The sequence below is a fragment of the Terrapene carolina genome, unplaced genomic scaffold (assembly GCF_002925995.2).
Source record: "Terrapene carolina triunguis isolate 2854851 unplaced genomic scaffold, T_m_triunguis-2.0 Scaffold62, whole genome shotgun sequence".
NCBI classification, from domain to species: domain Eukaryota; kingdom Metazoa; phylum Chordata; order Testudines; family Emydidae; genus Terrapene; species Terrapene triunguis.
The window spans coordinates 29,011,961-29,038,712 of NW_020664413.1; the positions used below are offsets into that span (position 1 = coordinate 29,011,961).

The 26,752-nt window shown below is 42.7% G+C and overlaps 1 protein-coding gene across 2 annotated transcripts in view; it reads right to left on the minus strand.

The window, feature by feature from the left end:
• ACVR1 (activin A receptor type 1) overlaps nucleotides 1-26,752 on the minus strand; it is a 104,513-nt gene that overhangs the window by 17,649 nt on the left and 60,112 nt on the right. For both annotated transcript variants that reach the window (XM_024219020.1, XM_029910533.1), the window contains 6 exons: nucleotides 21,357-21,617; nucleotides 20,617-20,834; nucleotides 12,951-13,050; nucleotides 9,628-9,774; nucleotides 5,279-5,554; nucleotides 419-616 (listed from right to left, as the gene is read on the minus strand). In XM_024219020.1, coding sequence (XP_024074788.1) covers nucleotides 419-616; nucleotides 5,279-5,554; nucleotides 9,628-9,774; nucleotides 12,951-13,050; nucleotides 20,617-20,834; nucleotides 21,357-21,617 — 1,200 coding nt within the window. The remainder of the gene's footprint in view (nucleotides 1-418; nucleotides 617-5,278; nucleotides 5,555-9,627; nucleotides 9,775-12,950; nucleotides 13,051-20,616; nucleotides 20,835-21,356; nucleotides 21,618-26,752) is intronic.

A 26,752-nucleotide genomic window follows, 5' to 3' on the forward strand; every position in this document is an offset into this window, starting at 1 on the left:
GTTCCCTAGAAGCTCTCACTTAAATACCTCAAGGAACTAAACATGTTTGAATGGGCTCCAGCATGGGGAGCAGAGTAGAATTATCCTCTCAGGACATCAGAGCCCCTCTCAGCATTAAAATTTCAATATAATAATTAAAATCATCAATTTGGAATTCAACAACAGTTGCTTTTCATCATATCCCATCCAAAGTTGGCAAAAGCACTTTGCACATCAGATAAGAGACAACACAAGTCCTTCAAAGTGGGTGAGAGTTCAGCCTCAGCATCTGGAATACAAACACTTCAGAGGTACAGTATTTTCACATTGCCCACTTAGTTCAACAGCAAAGTGTGCAGTAGAACGGCAGATGCTTTCACCTTACCTCTCTTGAAAAAGCAGAGGTCGGAGTCCTAAAAAGAAATCCTCAAATACTCACCATTGCTAACCATGCGTCTAGCTACTTCCCAGAGGACTAGTCCAAAAGCCCAGATGTCAACCCTTTTATAAGAGTCAAAACAGTCCACTTGAATGGTTTCATCTAAGACTTCAGGCGCCATGTAGCGCTTGGTACCCACACGGGGGTTGTTCCCCACATCCAACTGATTAGTGCTTTGGGAATGCATAACTGCAAGACCTGAAACAAAGAAAGAGTTGCTGTTAAAATCATTTTTTAATCTCTAGTAGCACATGCAGTAGAGACTTGAACTGCATACAAAAGTTGGTACACATTCCAAGGACACAGAGGTTTCTTGAAAACAAGCAATAGACAGGGTTCAATTGTCCAAAGAGCAGCTGTGTCAGCTCCAAACTAGCTACCAAATATCAAAAACAGCCAGTTTGGCCACAGACTTAGACCAACTATCTCTTACAAGATTACTATTAAACATGCGTATTGCACGGTTATAAAATTTTATCATTCCAGGGATTAAGTGTTTGGCAGCCACTGGATGTCACCGTTACTCTCTACACCAGAAGGCCAGGAATCTTATTTAAAAAGAAAACAATTCTACCCTGAGTCCAAATGTATTTATGGAACTTTTGGGTAGGCGGACATGTACAAACTGTGGGGGAAAGAACTTTCTTTGCAGAGAGAGGAAAAGATACTGCATGACCAATATGTAGACTGGAGTAAAAAAATAAAGCTGAAAAACAGCAACACAGATGTAGGTCAGAAAGTAAACATCGTCAAAGGGGCCTGAGATGAGTCAACTAAAACCACTCAACTTGGTTTATGCTGATCTCCAAACAGTTAAGTAAAGAACATTATGTGAAAGACTAAATTATAGTAAATTTGGAAACCCACAAAGAACCCATTTTACCATGGTAAACAGGCAGTCACTCCAAAGTAAACAGTGACAGGTGCAGGACAGTGCTAAGCAATAAAACAGAACACAGACTCTTCCTGACTCCCTTACCGAATTCTGCAAGAGCAACATCTACTACTTCAATTTAACACAAGCTTATTTAAGACAACTTGATAACACTAACTGCAGACCCATGGAAGATTAAGACACAGGATTACTGTATTCCCAAACATTCCTTTAAAACACGGTCTCTTTTCCACAGTAACAAGGATTTGAAAAAACGTTTTTTCTGCCACTTAAGTGCACTTAAAGTCAATTTGAAGTTGCTACAAGAATTTGCACAGAACTAGAAATGTGCCATCTGCTAACCCCTTCATTGCTAAGGAAGATAATATACTAAGTCTGCTCATCAGCTAAAGGCACCTCCAGTCCTTAATAAGTATAAATTCCCTCTTTCAGATAGGGAAAGTAAATTTTACAGAGCAATTTTCCTGGCAAACTTTGAACACATCAGTATTTTGGGGGAATTTGCTGATATGATCATAACACTATTCAAATTGGACAAAATCCAGGTTTCTCTTGTAGAAGATTCAGTAGAATGACAGGTCAAGGGCTTAACGAGACTCAAGTTAGTGTTTTTCTACACTACAAAATGAGAAAGTGTTGCAACCAGATCCTCAATATGATGGTCTCTGTACTATAGGTAGTATTTAGAGACCAGAATTTTCACTGTTTTAAGCGTACTTGCCTTCCACTTCAAGAAACCTAGGTGAAAATTTGAGTTCGGGAACCTAAGCGCCAAGCAGGGTATCAACTACTGCAGACTACTGATTTTGACAGGAAACATTTAAGGGAGAGAGGGGAAGAGTTGGAACTGATGCAGCTTCTTGGGGTACGTCTACACTACGAGATTAATTCGAATTTAGATAATTCGAATTTGGGAAACAGATTGTATAAATTCGATTGTGCGCGGCCACACTAAGCACATTAATTCGGTTTTTAACCACATTAATTCGGTGGTGTGCGGCCACACTACCCCTAATTCGAATTTACAAAATCGATTTTGGTGCTACTCTGCTCGTCGGGGTGGAGTACAGAAATCGATTTTAAGCGCCCTTTAATTCGAAGTAACTGGCTCCGTTGTGTGGACGGGTTAAGGATTAATTCGGATTAACGCAGCTAAATCCGAATTAAAGTCGTAGTGTAGACCAGGCCTTGGTTTTGGACAAGAAAAGAAAAAAGTCTTATTTTACATCACTATTGGGATCATTAATGGCTTCCAGACAGATATTCCATTCTAAACATTGAGGAGATTATATTACCACCACTCAAGCAATTTTCTTACCATTTTTACATCTTCTCTAGGAAGGTAAGTACTTGTTTCAGAACAGTGACATTTACTGCGCTATTTTGTGTCCTGTACTATATGTAAGTCTCTGCTCTCTTCTACAAAGCTATTGCAATGATTCATTGCGTATGTGGATTGCTTTTATAGTTCTCCCAAACTACAATTTTCCTAAATCCAGTAACTCAAATACAGACATTCATTAAAGTGAAGCCACCACATATACTTGGGTTTCTTTATTAAAAAAGAGTATATCTATACAGAATGCACAAGGCTTTTTGCCACAATTGTAAAAATACTGCAAGCTAGGTATTTCATTACCTAGTTCCAAAACATTCAAAGTTTTGATTTCAAAGGACTTTCCTCCCTAAACTTCTAGTTCATGTCCAGCCTAGATTAGTAGCAACTGAAACTTGTTACCATCAAATTGACATTTGGCAATAAATTTATTAGTTCTCCATCCAGATCTTAGAGGACAGGCGTAACCAGCACTCTTGAAGACACTTTCATCAGAGAAGAAAAGGACTGAACAACAAAGAAGAAGTGATCCCGCCAGTGACACCAATGTAGGGAAGACTGCACAGATATTGTCTGTGCTACAATTGTTCTATAAACAGAGCTGCTCAGCTTTGAGACAGTTTTCAGAGTTTTTCATTCACACTGAAAAATGAGACAGAGTATATATATACACAATTTTTACTCCTGGGAAAACTCTCTGCAACTGCGGCGTGCAGAAAAATGTCCGCCCCCCCAAACAGAATCCCTTTGCTTCCTTGCAGAAAATGGTTTCTGTGGGGAAGCAAAGAGACGCTGCACCAATACTCACTCACCCCTCCCCAGCAGCTCAGACTGTTCAGGCAGCAGAGGGGAAAGGGAGGGGGAGGAGAGGACAATGGAGACAGAGTTCCCCCTCCCCTTCCCCCACACAGAGCAGCTGGTCTGGGTCAGATCAAGCCCCAGAAAACTTCCCCTGGCTGAAGGAAGCTCTGCACCATGGGGGGGTGGAGGGGGGAAGGGGTTTCGGATGCATGGGGATTGGGCGGACAGGGGGAGCAGCTCCTTGTACAGTGACACCCCCCCCCCCCCCCCCCCAACCCCCCCCATACCGGGCCCCCCCCGCCCCCGGCCCCCCCCCCCCACTGAGCCCCCAGACCACCACCCTGCTGAGCCTCACCCCTGCATCAGAAGCCCCCCATACCCAGACCACCACATGAGCCCCACCTTGACCCCCCACCCCACCAAGCCCTAACCACCTTCACCATGCCTCCCCTTGCAGGGTCCCAATTCCCCTCTGCACCCAGAACCCTGCACCGAGCCCCTGTGCACCCACGGTCAGTCAAAACAGCGGCAAATACTTCTGCTCCTATCTGTTTAACATACATTCCTCCACTATACTAATGAGGTCTCTAAATACCAATGCAAAAAAGTTTCATTTCACTTCTGTGGTGCTGACTCAATAGTAAAATAAATGCTGCCCCCTTCTGGTGATGATTAAGTATTAGATTAAAAATGAACTCTACAAAACAGAATTTAAAGATGTGTATTACTTATTTCACTAAATAAAATATCCATTTCCTGTTTGGGATTCCCTCTGTGAATTCCAAGGAGCTGTCCCCTCAGCAGAGATCCAGCTAGGTTGTTACTTATTATGGGAGCACCTGCATTTATGCTGCACACCATTTGCGTGTGATAAGGTCAGATCTCAATGTGTGTCACAGTCAGAAGATCCAGTGAAGTTAATAGGAATTATGCACAAAGAAAATCTCAGAATCAAGTCACACAATGTTTTTAAATCCAGCCAATTATTCCCTTAGATTCAACATGCCTTAAGACAACTAGTCTGTCCTTTTTTCTTCCCTTTGCACAGATAACAGAAGCATCACACCAGAATGCCTTGTACATTAACCAGTCGTGTTGCTTTAATCATCCCTCTGCATCCCCCTGGCCTAGAAATTGCTATTTAATTAAAAAAAAAAAAAAAAAAAAATACAAGTTAGTCAATAAAAGCTTGGTTCTGTGCTCACTATCAATGGCAAAAGTCCCACTGACTTCAGGGAATGCTGGATCAGGCCTATAGGTGTCAGGGAGTTAAATGTTATATTTTGTACAATAAGTTTTACAGGCAAAAAATTTAGTAGGATTTTAAGATTTAAGTAAAAGCATTTGGAACAATAAGTACATTATTAGTATATCATTTTTAGTAAGAGCCCAGTTCAACCCAACTCCCATTGACTTCAAATCAGAGTCGGATCAAGCCCTAAATTGCCCCCCTTCCCTTTTGAAATGGAAGAATGGGGGGGGGGGAGAATCATTAATTTAAAATTTAGAGGGGGGAAAAAAGTTAATTGGACCTAAATACTATCCATAAAGCCTCTAAAATGCTATAGACTAGACATTATTAATGAAACTGTGAAGTGTTATTTATTGATGAAGCCCAGTCTGAGAATGATCAAAATGTAACATCTATTTCTGAAATCAGAAGTGGTACTAAGTTTATTCAGCTGGATAGTATTTTATAAATGCCCCCTAGTGGCTGCCCTAACTTCCAAGAAAGTTACAAATAACTCAAAGCACCTTAAAAATGTATCTACTATATTTGGTTAGTTATGGAACATGCAGTTTGTGTTGTTTGTAAACTGAAACTCACCTAAATCTGCTATGCAGCACTGCCCATTTTTTTTAACAAGGATATTTTTGCTCTTCAAGTCCCGATGGGAAATGGCAGGCTTCCCCTGGGTCCCAAATATCTCTATGTGCAAGTGTGCAAGACCACTGGCTATGGACAGGACTATTCGTAGGCAGCTGACAGTGTCTAGTGTAGTGAGTTGTAGATAGTCGTACAGAGATCCCATTTCATGATAGTGTGTAATTAACCACAACTGGGTGCTGGAGTTTCTAGAAGTCATATCTGATGCAATAAAACCTGAGACGAGAAAAGCAAAAAGACAACAAAATTAGATTACATAGATTTCAAGTTTACATCAAGAGGTAAAATGTCACCAACAACTTATAATTTAAAACTGAACTGAAATGTAGTCATACTTGTGAAGGGCCACTGTGGAGATGATAAATACTACGGTGAGGGAGCAATCTTAAAAGATATTTATAAAATGCAACTCAAATTTAGTCACAAAAATGCATGAGACCTTCATTTGAATGACTACAATAAGATAAAATTGCAAGTTAGAAGTCAAAATCTAACAAGCTTTTTAACAACTAATATCCACAGGTCAAATTTTGTTTTAAACAAACAATTTCCTTTATTTGGATGTTGGCTAATTAAGCAAATCAGTTTTAAAAAGGAATTATTAAATTAAGTGTTTTCAGCTTTTATTCCCAATAATTAAAATAAAGTAACTCAGTATTTGCCTTCTACTGTAATCAAAACCAAGTTATTATACAGTATTTAGATGGCTAAACTAATTAAGTGAATACCCATAGCTCTAGCCACCTTGAACTCAATTAAAATATAATATACAATACATACTCACCCCCACCGGAAATGCAGTCATAATCAAACAAACCAACTGCTACCACATTTCACTTCAAAGTCCCATCATTCACTCTAGACCCTAAACCTTCCGCAAATGCCTGCGAGAACAGACAAACCCTGCAAAGTGCATTTGAGGTCAAATTATTTGAGCTATTTTGGGTCACGGAGTGAGGAATGAAACCAAAATTGAGTGGCTTGCCAGCAACTTCCCCCCACTTAAAGGAAGGGAGGTTCAATTTGAGCATGACTGCAACTCTAACAGCGTGGCATTGGAAGAGAAGCAGTCCCTCAAATAGGCAGGTCTCAGGCCATCTAAATCTTTATTAGTCAAAAACAACACACTCTACTTGAGGCCAACAAGCAGCCAGAGCAGATCACAGAAAATGGGTGTGCCAGATGAGCTATTGTGCTCAGTAAGCAAGCAGACATATTTTGCACCAGTTTAACTGTCAGATTTAAGATGTAGCCCCATGTAGAGTGCTGCAATAGCCTAATTGGAATGACAAAGGCATTGACAGGACTAGGAGTGAAGTCCGTATCCAAAAAGAAAAGACCACACCTTTCTGGCCAAGAGTATATTGGGGGGGGGGGGGGGGGGTCGGGGGGGAAAAAAGGGGGGGGAAGCAGAGAGTAACAATAGCTACTTGATAATCTGTGAGCAACTGTTGGTCTAACTAGATCCCCAGATTATGAGCACATAGTAGCCAGGGAGTACACCCTCAAATCAAGATATTTCCTTCAAGCTACCATCACCACCTTGGCTTCGGTCTCTTCTGGGCTGAGCAACAAACAGCTTGCTCTACAGTTGCTGGAAATGCCACTTGGGAATTGCTGAAGCAAAACAAATTAGAAGATGCACCCTGAGGCTGCAGCAAACTGCTCTAGGCACTAAACCCAAGATGCTCCATCCACAGGATTGGTGGACAAAAGGTGGCCAATTGCCAAGAGGAATTTAGCAAGACCTAGTCGAGCATCTTTAGTCAGATGATCACTTTCCCCCCCACCAAATGCTGGACAACTCAGTTATTATGCAAGGTACCTCAGAGGTAGAGCAAGATGGAAAGACAGCTATTAATTATGGCTGGATTTCTTGATCCTTTCTAGAAAGTCAATGGAGAGCAATTTCTTTTGTAAACTGAGAATCAAGACCTTCAGAGATGTCCTAGATCAAAATCAAATCCAAGATCCAGAGGTGAAAGAGAGGGAGATGCTCTTGTATTTACAATAGAAGTTTATTCCCAAGTAAATAGAAACAAAAGTTGTTTCTTTTAAATAAAAGCCCACAGGGATAAACCACAGGCCACACCCAAACGCAAATGCACTTCCAGCCCCTCCCACACACACACACACTTCCCTTTAAAATTCTGATTTCTTGTAAATATGACATTTGACATTGTGCCTAAAAAAAAAAAAAAAAAAAATCAAAGGAATAACCAGCAAAATTTCACAGTAATCTAGAATGACTCAGTAAAATCATCTCAGTCTAACAGACGAACATTGGGAAAGGGTAATATTTCAGCCAACTCAGTATACTTTCAGGAAGAGAAGTTCAAGAATTCACATTTTTGGAGGCCACAATATTATTTTTGTAACAGCAGAGGAAACTGTTTCAGGAAACATTTGACAAACATCTTGGAGGCTGATCCATGGAGCCAGGGGGGAATTCTCTAACAGGAAAGAAACGAGAAAGAGCCTTCATAAAATAATTTAAAGTGAGACAGGTTATGGGTAAGGTAAAGTCACTAAGCAGTAAACAGACTGCTGCTTTTAATTTTTCAGAATGATACACTAGTGAAAAGGCAGAGACTGGGAAAGAAAAAGTACTACCTAAACTTACAAACCGCAACTGTGGTTCAATACATGCAAGTGTGACAAAATTAGAGAAGAAAAACCATTTTCTTAGGCTTTTAGCTCCAAACAGAGAGAGTGTTGCAACAGGAACAGTTAACAGAGAGAAAGTGATACAGGGTCTCAGTATTCAATATTGTTTATATACAGGAAAAATGGGCTACTTCATAAAGGACAACTCTAATTAAAGTCTGACTTTAAAGCAGATTTATTAAGTTGATACAACACAAGATCGCTACAAAAAAAGTTAGGAGCATGAAAGGAAAATTAACAACCCAGAGTCAGAAGCTGTTTCACAGCAATGAACATAAGGATATGGAACATCTGATTGTGCGCCAGAGCTTGAACCAAAAAGACAGGAGTTTCTCAAATACACATAAAGAGAGAAGATAGTAGCAATAGCAGGAAAATCAGCAAGGAAATGGAAGTGAAGCTCATTGTCAGGCCATGGCAAGTAGCCTGTTTGCATCCATAATCCTAAAACAAGTGAAGTTTTAGCATATTTTAAGGTGCGAAGGTAGGAACATTTTATTTAAGTGAGCAAGGAGAGGTAGAACCAACCTGTCCTGTTCACAATCACCTTCATTAGTCTGGTACATTGATCTCACAGTACCAGGATATAACCAGACCAGCTCATGATCTCCTCCTCCCTGCATTAGTGCAAGCTCTTGAAATATCTTGTGTTTGTAGGCTTAGTAAATGTTAATTTCAAATGCCATTTACACCAAGAATATAAAGGTATTTTAAGAACTGGTAAATCCCAATTACCTCACCCCTACACATAGACATACTTTACCCAGACACCATGAAAATATTTCCTAATGTTTGGTTCTACATCTTTGTAATAACATCCTCTTTTCCTTATACAGGCAACTCATTTCTGTGTCCTCCATGAAGTCTAAAGGAATACTTATACTCAAATCTAATAAGCACATGTAAGTATGCAACAGTAAGAACAAACTTTGAGAGTTTTTCCCTCTTTCTTCCTACCCCGTTACACCTATGTAGATTAAAACGACATTGGGCCTGGATCCAATGCAAGTGACTTGGACAGCTGTCACACAACTCTCAAAATTGTCTGGTTCTCCCTTTTGGTCACACTGCAGTGTGACCTGACAGGCTACTATAATATAATAATATATGGAGATATATCTATCTCATAGAACTGGAAGGGACCCTGAAAGGTCGAGTCCAGCCCCCTGCCTTCACTAGCAGGACCAAGTACTGATTTTGCCCCAGATCCCGAAGTGGCCCCCTCAAGGATTGAACTCACAACCCTGGGTTTAGCAGGCCAATGCTCAAACCACTGAGCTATCCCTCCCCCCAGACCCAGGCTGCACACCTTTCTTTTTCCTGCTAGCAATCAGCTAATAGCCACATTGCCTGCTTCTCGCTAGCTTGTTTTTGCATTAAGGCAATGACTCTTGCTTTGAGGACCTCTCTGATCAGGGGCCTTAGATTCCAAGGATTGGCCTCTAAATCCCTCCCTTATTCCCATAAGTGTGTCTCCCCTCCCTTTTCCCAAAAGGATGTACCAAAGCCTGGATACTGAGGGGCACTTAGAAAATTGAAGAGCATGCAACATTACAGTTCAAAGTTAACTCAGTTTCCTAGTGTCCCTGCTTCAGTATAATGGGTGCAATTGTTCTACTTACCTAAAATATTTTCATGCCGCAGTAACACAGTGTTGTACAATTCAGTTTCCCTGAACCAAGATTTTTCATCTCGTGAAGAAAAGATCTTCACTGCAACATTTTCTCCTTGCCACTGACCCCTCCAGACCTCTCCATATCGGCCTTTTCCTGACAAAAAGCAAACAGGGGATTTTGATCAACATTCTTCATTAGTGTCAATGGAATTATAAGTTAGCATAAATAGATCTCAAGTCAATACAGTCTAAATAAAACAATTTTGAAAGGTGATAAGCTGCAGTGCCTGCAGCTCCTTGCCCTCTCTGAAATGCTATTTTAACAAATTAAATGCACAAGCTTACATTAACACAACATAGACTGCAAAGGTAAACACACACACCCCAATCCATAACTAGGATGCACTTCAGCAATACAAATAAATAAATGAATCCCTGCTGAGGGCCGGGCCCACTTCTACCATGGAGGATGCGCAGTAACTGGAACAAGTATATATCTAATATGATGCACAAAACAAAAAGCCAATTGAGAGTCATACATTGTATTGGCTACATCATGGCAATACTACCTTGACCACTTTACTTGCACGTATGCCCTTCCCCATATCCTTTATCAATCAGTCTGGTCTTTAGATTGTGACCTCTTGGGGGTGAAGACCATGTCTTCTTACGTGTTTGTACAGGAGCTAGATTACTGTGGATGCTACCAGGAACAATTGTGATCACCACCACTAGTAATGAAAGTGTCATTACAGCCTAAGCTAGAACATTGGCTACAGTGCAGCAAAATCATGGCTAGCTCTAGGTCTTGTGGTCAGCAGGTTACACAATCCAGACAATCTGCAAACTCTGAAAATAGAGCATGCAGTGCACACATGCTGGGGAGACTGTGTTCTTTAGATTTTATTTTGCTTACAGCATTAGCCCTGCAAAAACAAATGATATGCCATGGATATAAATAGAAAGCTTCAACAGGTCAGTTAAATGGACAAAACAGAACTTCAAAAACAAAACAAAAAACCAAACTATTCAAAGATATGAAAACCTATCCTATTTTAGGATTTGAGTGTGCTGCAAACACTAGGTGGTTGCACACTTTTTTCCTTCTGGATACCACGTGCATGCACATACCAGGAGCTCCTACCATTTCGCTATGCCCCCCTCCCCCACACGCTCCCTGTGTACCACTCTCCCATACCCTCTATTTCAGGGACTCCCAGCAACTCCACCCACCCATTTGCTCATACCTTGGTCTCTGCGTCCCCATCCCATTGTTCCCATTCTCCGCCCTCCAACAGGACATGGTATGTGGCCCCCCATATTCCTCTCCCAATCCCTCCCCTGGGTCCCCACTTTGCCCTCCCATCTCCATCATTTCTACCTCTGTGTCCCAGCCCCCACCAAATCTCCATTCCCCCAACTCTAGGTCCCTGTTTCCATGTCCACCCACTCAGCTCCTCACCCCTCTGGGTCCCTGCTTCCCCAGTCACCACCACTCTCTGGTGTTGAGTGTAGAGATTTGCTCACATTGTCTGCTCATGACAATGCATTAGCAGTAGAGTGCCACACAGCAGAGCCCAAGTGGTAAAGAGTTCTGATCATTATAGTTTTCACTATTGTATAGTGACTCATCTGATCTAAATAAGTTAGCCTCAATTTCAGTGCAATACAACTTGTGGTCTCTCTAATATGTATAGCTGCCAAGGTTCAAGGGTTGTTTTTTTTGGGGGGGGGGGGTGGCACATCGATGGCACATCGATTCAACAACAGGTGTAATCAAGTGTAAAGAGATATGAGACACTGATGTGGTAGCGCTGTCACACAGAAGGGATTTCCTGCCCAAGAGCTTTCACTAGCAATGCTATGTAGCCTTCCTATCTAAACACTGCCAACTTGAGCTAACTTAAGAGCAGGCTCAGTTCCAAACACACATGGGACGTGACCATCTGCAGACCAGAGACCATGTAAGATCATCAAGTGTATCCTAACACTCTGGGTTAATACAAACTGAAGAAAAACTCACATGTGGTTTTGACACAAGTGTGAATGTTTGTCACTATTTAATACATTCCATAACAAGAACAAACAGACAGCAGCACTAATACCATTAAGACTAGTCAACACACTAGGGGGTAGTCAGGGGACAGGGGCGGTTGGATAGGCATGGGAGTCCCGGGGGGCCTATCGGGGGCGGGGCAGTTGCGGACAGGGAACGGGGGGGGGTTGGGATCCCTGGGAGGTGGTTAGGGGTGGGGGGTCCCGGGATGGGGCAGTCAGGGGACTAGGAGCAAGGGGGGGTTGGGTGGGCCAGGAGTTCTGAGGGGGGCAGTCAGGGGGCGGGACGTGGGAGGGGGCGGGGGCCAGGCTGTTTGGAGAGGCACAGCCTTCCCTATACGGGTGTAGTGTATTAAATTGCTCCCCGTAGGAATGTGCTACTTAGGGCATACTACTTACAGCTGCCAGTCCTGGTGCTCCATAAGTAGCACATTCCTACAGGGAGCAATTTAAATACTCTACACCCGGCGGCTCTCACAGCCGCACTGCTCAGCAGGACCTCGCAGCCCCGCCGCCCAGAGTGCTGGCAACACGGCGAGCTGAGGCTGCGGGGGAGGAGCCGGGGGCTAGCCTCCCCAGCCGGGAGCTCAAGGGCCGGGCAGGACGGTCCCGCAGGCTGGATGTGGCCCATGGGCCGTAGTTTGCCCACCTCTGGACTAGCTACATTTTCATGCAATGTGTTTTTACCCCTTAACTATAATTCAGATAACTAAAAACGTTTAAAACTAAAGATCCCCAGAGTTAGCAGTATTCTACTTCACATCTAGACACTTTCAAACCCATATATTCATATTTTTAAAATGGATTGAAACGTCATCTTCAAATCTAGTTTATTTGGCTTGTTTTGCTGATCACTTTGAAAGCTATGTTTGACCTCTCTCCTTTCTAGCTTTAGCTGATAGAGCTATGCAGATGTTGGACCACAGAGCACACACACTACGCAAAAGGTGAAAGCATTTTTCATCAAACTTTCCCCCAAAAATTCCATCCACGGGCAGAGGCATGGAGAACTCCACTTAATAGAAGTTATTTGAAAACATTTTGAGTACTGAGAAGAGAAAGACTGTTCAAATGGAAGTTAGATCTCAACCTCAAGTAGGGTGACCAGATGTTCCGATTTTATAGGGACAATCCCGATATTTGGAGCTTTTTCTTACAATAGGCACCTATTACCCCCCACCCCCGTCCTGATTTTTCACACTTGCTATCTGGTCTCCCTAACCTCAAGTGGTACCAGGACTTGATATTCGATATACAAACAAGAGTTTTACTAACCTACACACTCTAAGAGCGTAATCTGACGAGCCACTGTTCTTTGTACCAGGAAAGGAAGACCAGAGCCACTTCCAGATGTACAGGAATGGTCCAATAAGTCCTATTTAAAAAGGGGAGAAAGGGAGAGAAAACATTTGAGAAACGTCGAGTACGTGGACTTTTTATCCAAATACATAACTGTACATGTTCCCACTTGTTCACACAATGTTGATCATTTTAAGGATTATTAGGGTAGCTCCCTAAAACCTGATTAGCATCAGGACCACATTGTGCTAGACATAGTGCAGACAGGCAGACACCCTGCCCTGAAGAGTTTACAGTCTTAGACCACAAGGTATAAATAGAGGGTGGGGGAAAGGGAGATACAAGTTTTACATACACACAGTCATTTTCTATTGCAACCCACTGCCAGAAGTTTTCTTCAGACAATGCAAGAGAAAAGAGGCCTCCCAAGTCTGTTGCTACTTTTTAGTTAGCAATTGTACCTGCCACAATACCATTTTCCTCCAAATATGTTTTGTAATGAAAAGTTGATTGACATTTACTGCTCCTACTACTGCCCTTGGGAGTTTGTTTGCTGAATGCTAGCTACTCTGTAATGAAATTCTACCTAAATTATTTTAACACTCTGCCTTCCCTTTGCTTAGCTTGTGCCCTCTCAATCCTATATTTGTCACTATCTCAAATGACCTTATATCTGCTTTACTCCCTGTGTTAGAACTTTCTAGGTCTCACAGGAGGATTTCCTCCCAAAGCATAGAGACTTCATTTCTTTGAGCTTTCCAAATTTAAGACTCTTCAATTCCCTATATGATTATGGGAAAGTAAAAATGCAGTGTTTACCTTTTAAAATCTACATAAGCTTTTACTTTACCTTTTCAAATTGCAGTACTAGCATATTCTTTTCAAAAAAGGTTACCAGAATTGCACATTGCTGTAAATGTGGCCTTGCTAATCAGAGACAGGAGTTTACCCATAACTAATAGTTGATACATCACCATATTTAAAAAAAAAAAAAAAAAAAAAAAATATCTTTTTTTGCTTTAAGAATCCCTAAAGGGAATCTTACATTATAAAAGAGATCTTTAGAACTTAAAATTTTTACATTTGCCAGTCAAAACTAAAAAGATTAAATTTCAATAGAAAATTAAAAACCTGAAAGAGGAAAATATACACCTGCTGTAGAAGTTTCTTTTCTTCCACCTTTCCAAGACCTGGTCCACATTCAGATTTTGTACTGGTTTAACTTTCAGTTCAGGAGTTGATTTTTTGTTGAAATAGTTACACACCAGTACGACCCCTCTTAGTGTAGATGCAGTTATACCAGTACAATCCTGCCCGTATGGGAATAAGCTATTCCAGGATAAGCACCTTTCTTCTAGTATAAGAGTGTCCACCCTAGGGCGGCTGCACCACTTTAACTATGGGGTATAGTTAGAGCTGTACAACTTGTGAGAGTAGATAAGTCAAGCTTTAGCACAAAGGCGCCAGTTCAACAAAACCATTCCTATTCAACAAAGCATTTAAAAACAGGTTGAAGGCCTACTAATTTTAAATTGAATTTAAGCATGCGCATAACTACTTTATTCCACAGGGGCCAAAGAAAGCACCAAAGTTGTTCTTGCATATTAAAACCCAAGTTCTGTTTGTTATTGAAAACCTGTGAGTATTCCACAGGGTGGCAGCACTTGAACATTCCAAAATGAGGCTTTCTGAATGTCAGTTTTCAGAGTAAACTACACTTTAAAAAACAGGGATGGGATGCAGGGGAGTGGCTGCACTTTTTGCTGTCAACATAAGCTCACATGCTCAAAACCTATTACTAGCCCATCTATTTATGTATGTAAAAACACACACAATGGACAGAATAAGTCTTCTAGCAAACAGCATGTGATCCACAGGCACTGATTTTCCAAAGTGCTGGGGGTGTTCAACCCCCAACTCCGCCCCCACTCCAACCCCTTCCCCAAAGGCCCTGCCCCACCTCTTCCCACCCAATTCCGCCCCCTCCCCCAAGCACTCCACATCAACGCTCCTCTTCCCTTCCCCCCAGAGCCTCCTGCATGCCACGAAACAGCTGATCACAGCGGGCGGGAGACACGGGGAGGAAGGGGGAGGCGCTGATCTGTGGGGCCCCTGGAGGGAGCTGATGGGGGGCTATCAGTGGATGCTCAGCACCTAAGTTCCCTCTAAGCTGCGCGGCTGCACAGCTGCCTATTAAGCCACGCGCAGGGGCTCAGGGCTGCGGTGGGGAGAGACGCCTCTCCTCAAGCACGGACCTGCCCCGGCCGGGGGAGAGGCGCCCCCTCCCCACCGGCCCCAGCACAGACATACCCCCAACCTGCTGTGGCCGGAGGAGAGGAGCCCCTGCTGCAGCCCAGCCGCGCCGGAGCTGCTGCAGCCGGGGAGAGGTGACTCTCCCACAGCCCCGAGCTGCTGTGGCAAGAGAGGACTGGGGGGAGTCCTCTCCCCACCGCAGCCCGGGGGCAGCCTGCACCCCAAACCCCTCATCCCCAGCCCCACCCCAGAGCCCACATCCCCAGCCAGAGCCCTCACCACCACCATCCCAACCCTCTGCCCTAGCCCAGAGCCCCCTCCCGCAGTCCGAACCCCTCAGCCCTACCCCCACTACATGCATTTTGTTATGTGCACCAATATGTGTCACACATCACCTTCATATTGGTGCACTTAACAAAATTCATTCCACACTGGATGTAAAAATGTAGAGGGAACACTGCTCAGCACCCACCATTTTTTCCATGTGGGTGCTCCAGCCCCAGAGCACCCACGGAGTCTGTGCCTATGATGTGATCAGGTTATTAAAAGACAATAATAATTAGGGTTAGAAGGATTAGATGAGCAGCTCTCAAACTGTGGTCAGGACCCCAAAAAGTGGGTCGCAAACCCATTTTAATGGGGTGGCCAGGGCTGGTGTTATACTTACTGGAGCCCAGGGCCCTTGGGCTTTGCCCCCTCCCCCCCCACTCCCCTTGCCTGGGGCAGTGGGGCTCGGGCGGACTCAATCTTTGGTCTACCCTCCTGGGGTTGTGTAGTAATTTGTTGTCAGAAGGGGGTCATGGTGCAATGACGTTTGAGAACCGCTGGATTAGATTATTCGGTGTCAGTAAACATTTACTTTAAAACACACACAACAACCAAAAAAAAAAAAAAAAAAATCAATAATAGTAGAAATTTACAAATAGGCAAAGAAAGAAAAAAGCTGCTTGAGCATTGGAGTCAAAATCCAGAGATTTAGACGTTTGAATTAGGCTCTGTAAATGGACTAGCAAGTGAATAGTAAAGATAGGTATGATTTTTGATTCAAGGATTATTTACTTTGTATATTTTGACATGTGATATTGACAATTTGTGCTTTAGCATTTTATAAAGCTTTAACTTTCTGAATCTCAACACCTACTATCAAATAATTGTCTGACCGCCGCCCCCCCCATAATTGCCTACAACTATGACAATTTTAATGCTTTAAAATGACCACCAATATTATCAGTTTAAATTAAAAATTGAATTCTGCCAAACCTAATACATACATACAAGGGGGCTGAATAAAAGTTGCACAGGGCAACCTTCACTCTGGCATTTCGTAACTGGAAGTGCTTGACTTCTGAACCTTAACATTCTTTTAATATAGGAAATTACATGCATAAAAAAAAATCTAAATGTAAAAAAATTAATTTGATCATGTGGAGGCATACTGACCCACATATGGGACAAGTGCAAGGTTGGGCTCGGTTGATCCACAGTTCTACCACTTGAGCTAACTGATAACTGGTAGCAGTAGGAGACTATTACCTTTTATGTGGGCCTGCCATTACAGGGAGATGGAAATACTCTGCCAGTGGATTTCACACCTATTTGTGGGACAACAAACGAATAAGGAGACTCAGGAACAGGTTTCACTCCAGGTTCTGTTGGGGAGGGTTCTCTAGTTTATAGAGCTTTCTGGCCCTTATCCCCTCCCCTCCAACACCTCTCTGCCCATATTCCTCCCTCTTCTCCACACCCCGGTTCCGATCTCCTACCTCACTGCCTTCTACCCCATTTGCTCCTATCTCTGTCTCCCATACCAGCTCCTGACCCTGTCTCTAAACCTCGCATCTCTTCCCCCTCTCTGCTTCCTTCTCCATGCTGCCTGTGCAGTGAGGGATGTGGGCTGCGGGCTGCTGAGAGCATGGGAGAGTGTGTCTGCTCTCAGTTCCTCATTACAGCAGCACATCGGTCCCCCACAGCCAGAATGGAGAACACACAGTCACACTGTGGGGATGACAAGTGCAGTCTGACTGGCACAAGGGATTGCACATGATCAGCGCAGATGAAGTCTTCAGGGAGTTTAGCTGCTCAGGTCTAAACAAATCTCTGCATGCCCAACCAGATTTTTTAGCATCTTAAAATTTGGCCAAATTTCCATGAAGATAGCAAAAGACATGTTCCTGACATCAGGGTCATTCATCCCTTTGCTCCAAGCTAGACCTTTTCAACAAAACAGTTTTGGTTTTAAAAAGCATGGGCAAAAAACTCTTTTCTCATTTGCAAAAATGGCTGAACCCTTTTATCTGGAACTTCAACCCAAAAATTCAGCCTAAAGCAGAAAGACACCACAGAAATTTTCAGCCCAAACCATTTAATTTTGACAACTGAAGATGGGTGTCGGATAATGGAAAGCGGTCGGCAACCTTAACTATAGGGAATGCTACCTGAACTAATTTTTTGAGAGGGGGAAGAGAAGGGAACAATACTGTCAACCATTTAAGTGACGAATCTTTATCTTAATGTTAAATTTTTCAGTACTAAAAAAAGTGGGAGGTGACTAAAAAAGTTTAACTGTAAACTTAAAAATAATGAATAAGGAAGATTCCAATACATTGTTAAAATCCTATTACTCTGTTAAAATACTACCATCTATTTTTGTATATTCCAAATCCAGTTAAAAAAAAAAAATCAAGTGGAAAGGTCAACACTATCGAACTTCTATTTTTCTTGGAGGAGAAAGCAGAGGAGGAAGATTTATAATCCTTGTTCTAATATTTCATAAAAAGACAAATTGTGCTTTCACGTTTCAACCAGAAATCTCTGAAGCCTCATTTCACCAACAAGATTTTAAGAAGTATGCTCAGAAACAAGATAATTTGAGAATGACAAGATTGTCTGTAAAACAAACAGGGCCCTTTATCCAAAATGTGAACTAACTTCCCCCTTCTTTCTCCCCCTCCCCAGCTCATTCTGGACTGAAGCAAAATACTATCTGCAGCAACGACTGTAAAAACAAGATTTTAAGGAGCTACAGCTTTCTTCATTCAGGAAGCTTAGTGCAATAAATATTTGCTACACTGTGGGAACTAATCCTAAATGTAAACAAATCTGGTGTATTACAAAACCCAAGATTTTTCTCCTCTTTGAGTGCTTAAATCTGGAACATGAAAAATGAAAGAATTACAGTTGAGATGAACACTCATATGTGACAAGGAACTATCAATTTTGTACATAATCAAAACTCAGTGGAGTCACATTAGATGCACTGCATACATAAAATTTCATTCTCGGAGCACCATGTAATGTTTAAATTGGAAGTAGCTTTTAAAGTTAGTAACGTCACCTCATTCCTTTTAAAAAGGAAGCTTTGATGTATTCTTGTTTGCTGGCTGATTTGACCTGCCCTTACTTGAACGTTTTCAAGGGGCACTAGATGAGTCTGGTGGAAGGGGGGAAGGGGAGAAGACGACGACAGAACAGGTACGAAGAATGGCCACTAGATGTGGTTCTTACAGGGCAGAGCTGAAGCAGAGCATTATGGGGAAGCTTCCACTGCCACTGCTTATGCCACACCTGTTCTACAGCCAGGCAAACTTTAATAAGTTTGTCTTGAGTATTTCAAGCTACAGGACAGAGGCAAGTTTAGCTCCTCCTCTCAACAAGCTCTAGATGAGCTGCTCCCCCTCAGCTGGAAGTCTCACATCTTCCACCAGCCTCTAGCTCAATACTGAGCCATTCTGAGATATAGACCAGATTCTCTTCTGCACTAGGATGCCCTCCAGATTTTTGCTACCTCCTCCTAACTTGGTTTCTGTGCTGCAGGGTAGAGACAAGGTAGGGATGCCTGACAGTAAAAAGAGGCAGGACTGGCTCTTCGGGTTCTAACCGGCTCCTCCTCCTAATCAAGGTATCCTCTTGACAATGCTGCCACTTGGTGGTCACCTCATAAACCTAGGAAAATGATAAAACAACTTCCCCAAGGGTCAGGTTTCTGAATCCATCAACTCAGCACCAATCCACAAAAACAGGTTCTAGAAGCATCTCACTTTATAATCTCCGATTTGTTTAAATGCAAGCATCACTTCACAGCTCCCTGAGTAGGGATTTCCACACTTGACTGTTCCCAAGCATCTTTGCTTTAACAAGTCCTCATAACTAGGCCTGCATGGCATTCACCAACTTTCAGGCAAAGAAGTGGGCAGAAATTCTTGAAGCAGTCAGCAATGCTCCGTTACTTGGTGATGGGGGCACCTTAAAAAAAAAAAAAAAGCAAGCATACAACCACTAACCTATTTCTCTCCACCTGCAAAAGCCAAGTGCCCATCTTCTGCCAGTCCAGGGGAGAAAAGCCAAACAGAGTAGGTCTCCCAAAACACAAAGGAAATACTAAGTCGAAGTACATATTAATCTTAATATCCTGGTGTTCTTCAGTCGACATTTCCTCTCTCAAGTCACTCTTTAAACCTTTCTATAGCTCTTAAAACCTTCAAGTTGTAATGGCAACACTGAGGAAAAGTTACAGTTTGCTTGCTTCCTTGTGACACACATAAAAAGGCTACTTTTTTTTTTTAAATCAGAAAAAGTGATGATTTTTCCTTCTTTGTATTTATTTTCAGAAGTTTCAGGTATATCAAATCTTGTCTTCCCAGTTGCGGGCAGTCTCAGGCTTCACGGTGTTGGTGTCATTTGAATATTTAAATGGAAAGAAGTTTCCAAGTGAGGCATTTTTTGTTTAAGAGGAGACTGAGTAAACGTTGACAAAAATAAATACAAAAGTAAAGTAGGATTACGATTAACCTGTTTACCAAAAAGTCCCATTTACTCAGATTTCAGCCTCTTCTTGAGTCAAAAAATCTCACTCATTCTCCAGTTATCCAGAAATTCTTCAGCAAACATAGGGAAGACAAGATGTGAAATTCCTAAACAAATATGATTGTAGAGCCATTAAAAACATCCCCACCCAGCTACCTTTCAAGACAGTTATACATCATGGACACAAAGGCGTATTTGCCCTTTTCATGGTGAAGCTTAAAGGTACAACACTCTTGTAAGGTAACCTGAGCTACTCTCCTGTCACAGCACATCTACACTACAAAGGTTGGGTGGTAGGTATTGCTACACCAGCGAACCCTCCTGGCGTAGATGCAAATTATACCAACAAAAAAGTGCTTGTACCAGTTCACTGAGCAAAATATGCAATACCAGCCAAATTATCCCAGTATAATTGTATACATACACACAAGGACTTTTGCAGATATAGAAATGTCGCCCCGTCTGGCCCCCCCAAAATAACCCGACATTACTATACCAACACGAGTTTCTAGTGTAGACCTGATCAGAGAAAGAAATTGAGACACAGAGGTTAAGCAATTCCTACCATATACAAAAGATTACTTACTGCCAATGTACTGTCGCCAACATTTGATGTAATGAGTCCCTCAATTGTGCCGTACTCTGCATCCCTAGCATTGAGCCTTTCCATGTGGTTTTGCTGTATTTTTCGAATAATCAGCACAGCTAACGCTGAAAATATTATCAGCACTATCACCGGAGCCAGTATAACAATAACTAGCATTTCCATGCTGTAACCCACAGCTTCTCCCTGGAGGGTTTGCCCTTGGTAAGAAAACAGGAAAGAGAAAGGAGGTTAAGAACTCCCACAGACAGTAGTTTAAAGACAAAAAAATTATGCTGACATTTTCATTTGTAGTCAACTGAACTAAATACCGATCACAGGACAGTCAAAGCTACTTCATATAAGTTTACATTCACAGCCCACCGCCACCAGTACCACCACCAAATCTTTTATGGCAATCCCATCCGTGGTAAAATCCATTCAAGTTTTTGAAATTCAGAATCACAGCTGGTTTCAGAGAGCTTTATCAAAGTCAGTAACCCAGAGTCAAAAAACTTACTGTTTTGTGCACTTTAGTCCCCAATATTCAGCAGCAATCAGTGACACTCTGATCATGCAGCTTGCAGACCCCAACCACACCCATTCTCAGTCCCCTCTGGTTCAAGTGGCAAAAGCCTTATCATGCTCAAATCTTAGTTTGCACTAGGAGAGAAGAACATTAACAGGCAAACGCCCAACTAGAGACTGATTATAAAATAGCTATTTTAAAATTAACTTTTCACCTTTAGTAGGCAATTGTGCTGTGATATTCATGTTGCACAAATATCCCTGACAGCACTCGACAGCTTGGTCAGGAGACGGGGGTGTTTTGCATGTCATTTTCCCCTGTTCATAGACTTGGAAGCAGCCTTTCTGGTAAACTTTAGTGCCATCATTTATGCTCAGGGAGGCAAAGCACTGCTGGCCCTGGCAGCGATCTCCATTCCCACAGGACATGCCTTCACACACACACTCGTAGCGGACCATATTTAGTTCCAGCTCATCTGCAGAGGGGGAGAATTGAGGGGACATCAGCATATGCTCTTATTTCATTTCAGTTACATGCAGAAGATATAGCTATTGTTTAATTCAGTAGACGCTAACTCACTGACTCTCTGTTTAAGAAGGAAGTCGTTTGAATAGAAATTAGTGCTAGTCACATTAAGTGGGACCTAAAGATGTTAACAGACCCAATTTATTAAGATGCCCATTTATGAGCAACTAGTTTGTACCTGCTCAAGTGTCTGGTGAGGATTCTACTCAGCCAGAACCAAACATTCACATGTCACACTTGCCGTCTTCTTAGTTGAGATCTGCCTAACTGCAGAGAGTAGAAACTGTATACCTGTGCTCCTGGGGAGAATACCCATCACCAGCAGGTACTTGAATCAGCAGTGATTTAAATCGGGCACCCTGATCAGTAGTGTTTCAGTCCTCATGAGCATTTCTTTAATTGCAGTCTCCTTCTGCCCAGAGCAGACACATAAAACACCAGACTTCTGATGTCACTATTTTACAAACAGTGGCCTGCCAGGACAAAGCTGAGTAGAAAGTCCATAGGTTGTAGTAACAGTCATTTCAATTAACGAGCAATAAAAGAAATAGCTGCTCTGTAGACTTAAGGGAATTCCCTCTTTATACTTTATAACACTGGTCACATTTATGTAAGTGATTCAGATCATCTTGATTTATTCAGTGCTGACAAGACCAGACTAGTCTGAGTTTTCTGCAGACTTTCATAGTTGAGAAATAAATTTTGCATGAAAGAGCCACCTCTTGTCTCATGGAAAAGCTACGGCACACTTAGGCCTACAGGAAACAAAATTCTCTCTTCTGAGGAGGTCTCACCGTTGCTTACTTTGTAGATCCCCCAATTCACTGGTGGGCTAGTGAGATATACCAGGTGATTGTATAGTGACCTGCCAACACTCCTCCACCACTGCTTCTGTAGCCTCAAACTTAATTTTATTCAGACCAAAAACAAAACAAAAACAAAAAAACAAAAACAAAACGAAAAGTATTGATACTACACCACCAGCAGCTTACTGCAAAGTGAAGAGCAGTGCACCACATTATTCCAACTTGAGCAGACCACCAGCTGAGAGGGTACCATAGACACCTCAACCACTGATTGAGAAGACCTACACAAACCAAACAGGTCAGACTCCAGGAGCTGAGGAATGAACTCCCAAATTCTTATTTTTAAGTTTCTGGTAAATCCAAAAGTCTGGCAGTTTCTTATGATGTGGTGTGGAGGAGGATGAGTATTGTCAGCACTAAATTTCACTGGTAACATTTTATACTGGGGATGCATGAGAGGCATACAGGAAAAGGTATAAACACACACACACACACACACACACACACACACACACACACCCCCCCCCATGGAAAGAGATTTCCCAGATTCAGACAAGATCCTCCAGTAACCCAGAAAGTTTTCTATAAACTTATGTAATTTATATCTCAACAGAATGTTAGTCTGAGTTCCAAAACCTGGCCCCTCTGCCCCTCTCTCTAGATAAGCCAAATATAAGACAAGAGGCAAGAAGTTGCTTAGTACTTCAGGATCTGTCCCCTCTGGAAGCTTAAGGGTTACAGCCCAGTGCTCAATGGTCATTCATCCCCAGCACTGCTCAGCTACAGAAAAGACCAGGGCCTGAATAGTGAAAAGTGTGGTAAGCCACTCAGAACTCTCAGATGCACTGTCTAAAATATGCAAAAAGTATAAACAGCACCTCCACACAGCCAGAAACAACTTGAGGCACAGAATGTAGTCAGAACAAGCTACATGCAGCACTTAAGGCAAGGTACGAGGCAAGAAGCCAATGTTAAAGTATTTCCATTACCTAACCATTCTTATCCCAATACACTTGCATACTACGTTAAAGAAAACATACAAAAAAACCCACACAGCAATACTTACAGTCCATGCACTTTATGATGTGCCCCAAAATTTCTGACTTGCCACATTTAAAGATATTCTAGCAGCGACTTGCAGTGAGTTCTCAAACTTGTGTGCAAGTTATAATTTTTATTCACACAGTATATTAGTTCATTACATAGTATTAAAAATTAGAGCTAGACTACAATTATCAAACTAATTAATTTTAGTTTGATCACTTACATGCTAAACTTGCAAAATTCTATGATTCACAAGGGACATCCTGTTATTAGTGTGAATTAACAACCTATTCGTATGGAACAAGAATTAGGATATTCAAGTCTTTATACCAATAGAAAGATATTTCTATTTCTTTTAATCTATTATTTCATGGAACATTCTTGGTGAGCCCTTTCACAAGGCCACTAAGCCTCTGAATTCACATTCATCCCAAAGAAACCTTTTTGTATGAAGATGCCTACAGGACGCCAGCTGGCTGGTTACAGCTAGATTAAACATTTAAGATAAACTAAGGATAGCCACCCCAAAATATTCGTTACGTTAGTTCACATGAAATAATGCGCTATTACTAAACTGACCACTTTACTTTGTGGGTTGTACCCAATTTCTATCTTTGAGATAGTATGTGCCTCAAAGAGCTCACAATGCCCTCTTTGATATTTATTTTGGAAAGCACTGTCTTAACACATTCATATTATGTATTTCCAGTAGTGGGGTATGTATGTTTCTGGTTCTGTGGGAGATCTCTCTTTAAAATCTCTAGAGAGAGGTTGGATTCACCTCTGCAACCAGGTAGTGCTATAACAGCCACTGGGAAAACTTCTCTTACTGATGAATTACTATAATGTCAAAGTTTACGAAAACTCTTAAGTTTGGCTTGGACAAACTGTCTAAACTAGAGATGGTTGCCATCCGGTGGCCTTTCGGAGCCAACCAACAGAGGACACAGTGATGCACAATGGTTAAAAGGATCCCCCATCTCTGAGGCATATTATTTCAAAGAGTCATGCAAGGTCTCCACAGAAAGCCTGTGTCACATCGGTCATGATAATCACAAGATATATGTATACACTCTCACAAAATCATGTTTTCAGGTCTGAATTGGGGTCAGCCACCAGAAGTTGATAAACTGGTTTCTTTCGGGCAGAGATGTTTATCAGTCTGTCTACTGAATGTCTGCCTGAGCACAGTGCTAATCAAGTGACTAAATTCTCTAGGCAGGAAAACAGGGTTGGGGTTATCCTGTTTCCAATAGATGAAAATGGATTTTTGGACTACAGCTGTAGGTACACTGGCTCCTTCACCTAGGAAGGTACGCAAATAGTGGGTTTGCTTCATGAAAAAGAAAAGAAAAAGGTAACGCTAAAATCAAACTTTCTGGGTCGAATATGGGGTAGTGCGAATGCAAATCGACATTATTGGCTCCGGGGGCTATCCCAGAGTGCTCCAATGTGACCGCTCTGGACAGCGCTTTCAACTCCGATGCACTAGCCAGGTACACAGGAAAGCCCCAGGAACTTTTGAATTTCGTTTCCTGTTTGGTCAGCGTGGCAAGCTCAGCAGCACAGGTGACCATGCAGTCGCCCCAGAATCGCAAACGAGCTCCAGCATGGAGCGAATAGGAGACACTGGATCTGACTGCTGTATAGAGAGAAGAATCTGTGCAGGCAGAACTCCGATCAAAAAGAAGAAATGCTAATATATATGCCAAAATCACCCAGGGCATGATGGACAGAGGCTACAACAGGGACACACAGCAGTGCCACGTAAAAGCCAAGGAGCTCAGGCAAGCCTACCAAATGACAAAGGAGGCAGTCACTCTGGGTCAGAGTCCCATACATGCCGCTTCTATGATCAGCTGCATGGCATTCTGAGGGGGGATGGGGGTGAGGACACCCTACCACTACCCCACCACTGTCCGTGGACACCTGCAAGAGGGGAGGCTCACGCAACACGGAGGAGGAGGGGAATGCACAGCAGTGAATCCGTTCTCCCTTTTCATCACCCTGGAGCCAATACCCTCCTAAGGCAGGATCCCCGACCCTGAAGGCGGAGAAGGCCCCTCTGGTGAGTGCACATTTGTAACTACAGTACAGGGTTTAAAAGGAATAGGGTTTAATATTTGATTTGCCCTGAAGACTTGGGATGCGTTCGTGGCCAGTACAGCTACCGGAAAAGTCTATTAACGTGTCTGGGGATGGAGCAGGAATCCTCCAGGGACATCTCCATGAAGCTCTCCTGGAAGTACTCTGAAAGAAGGTTTCTGGGGAGGGCTGCCTTATTTCGTCCTCCACGGTAGGACACTTTACGACTCCAAGCCAGTAGCAAGTAGTCTGGAATCATTGCAGCACAAAGCATGGCAGCGAATGGTCCTGGGTTTTGGTCGCATTCAAGCAACATTCGGTCTATATCTTTCTGTGTTAGCCTCAGGAGAGTGATATCATTCATGGTCACCTGGTTGAAATAGGGGAATATTTGTAAGGGAACAGTAAAAAGACCCCATTCATGCTGGGCTGTTTGCGCTTGGCTAAAAGGGATCATCCCTGAGAATAGCCACGCGGCGGGGAGAGAGGTGAAGGGATCATCCCAAATACCCACGCAGAGGGGTGGGGGGAGGTGTGTGCTGCACATCCACCTGAAAACCGCAGCCCCTCCTTTTATATGGCAAACCCAACCGGCATTGCTTGCTATGGGAAACGAGGGCGCTGCAGTTTGAAAACATTCCCACATGTTATCAAGGCGTTAAAAGCCAAACCCGTGTACCCTTTGGCTTACCATGGCTGCCTGGAAACCGAATTCTGTTGCCCAGCCGTGTGTGATTTGCCACCATACTGGCAGGCACTCCATATAAAAGGCAAAATGCGAACTTGTACCTAAAGCACATATGCTGCCTGCTGTGAATTGCTTGATTCACTGTGAAAGAGTCTCCCTTTTGTTCTCAGAAATGTATCATCTTAAATTTTACTCTCCCTTTTTATCCCCCCGCAGGTGCAAATGTTTCTATGCTGCCCCTATCATCTCCGTCCCTGAGGTTATCGCAGATTAGAAGGCGAAAAAAACGGCACTCGCAATGACATGTTTTCTGAGCTCATGAAGTCCTCATGCACGGATAGGGCACAGCTAAATGCATGGAGGCATTCAGTGGCAGAGTCCAGGAAAGCATTAAGTGAGTGCGATGAGAAGAGGCAAGATGCAACGCTGAAGCTAATGGGGGAGCAAACCGACATGCTCAGG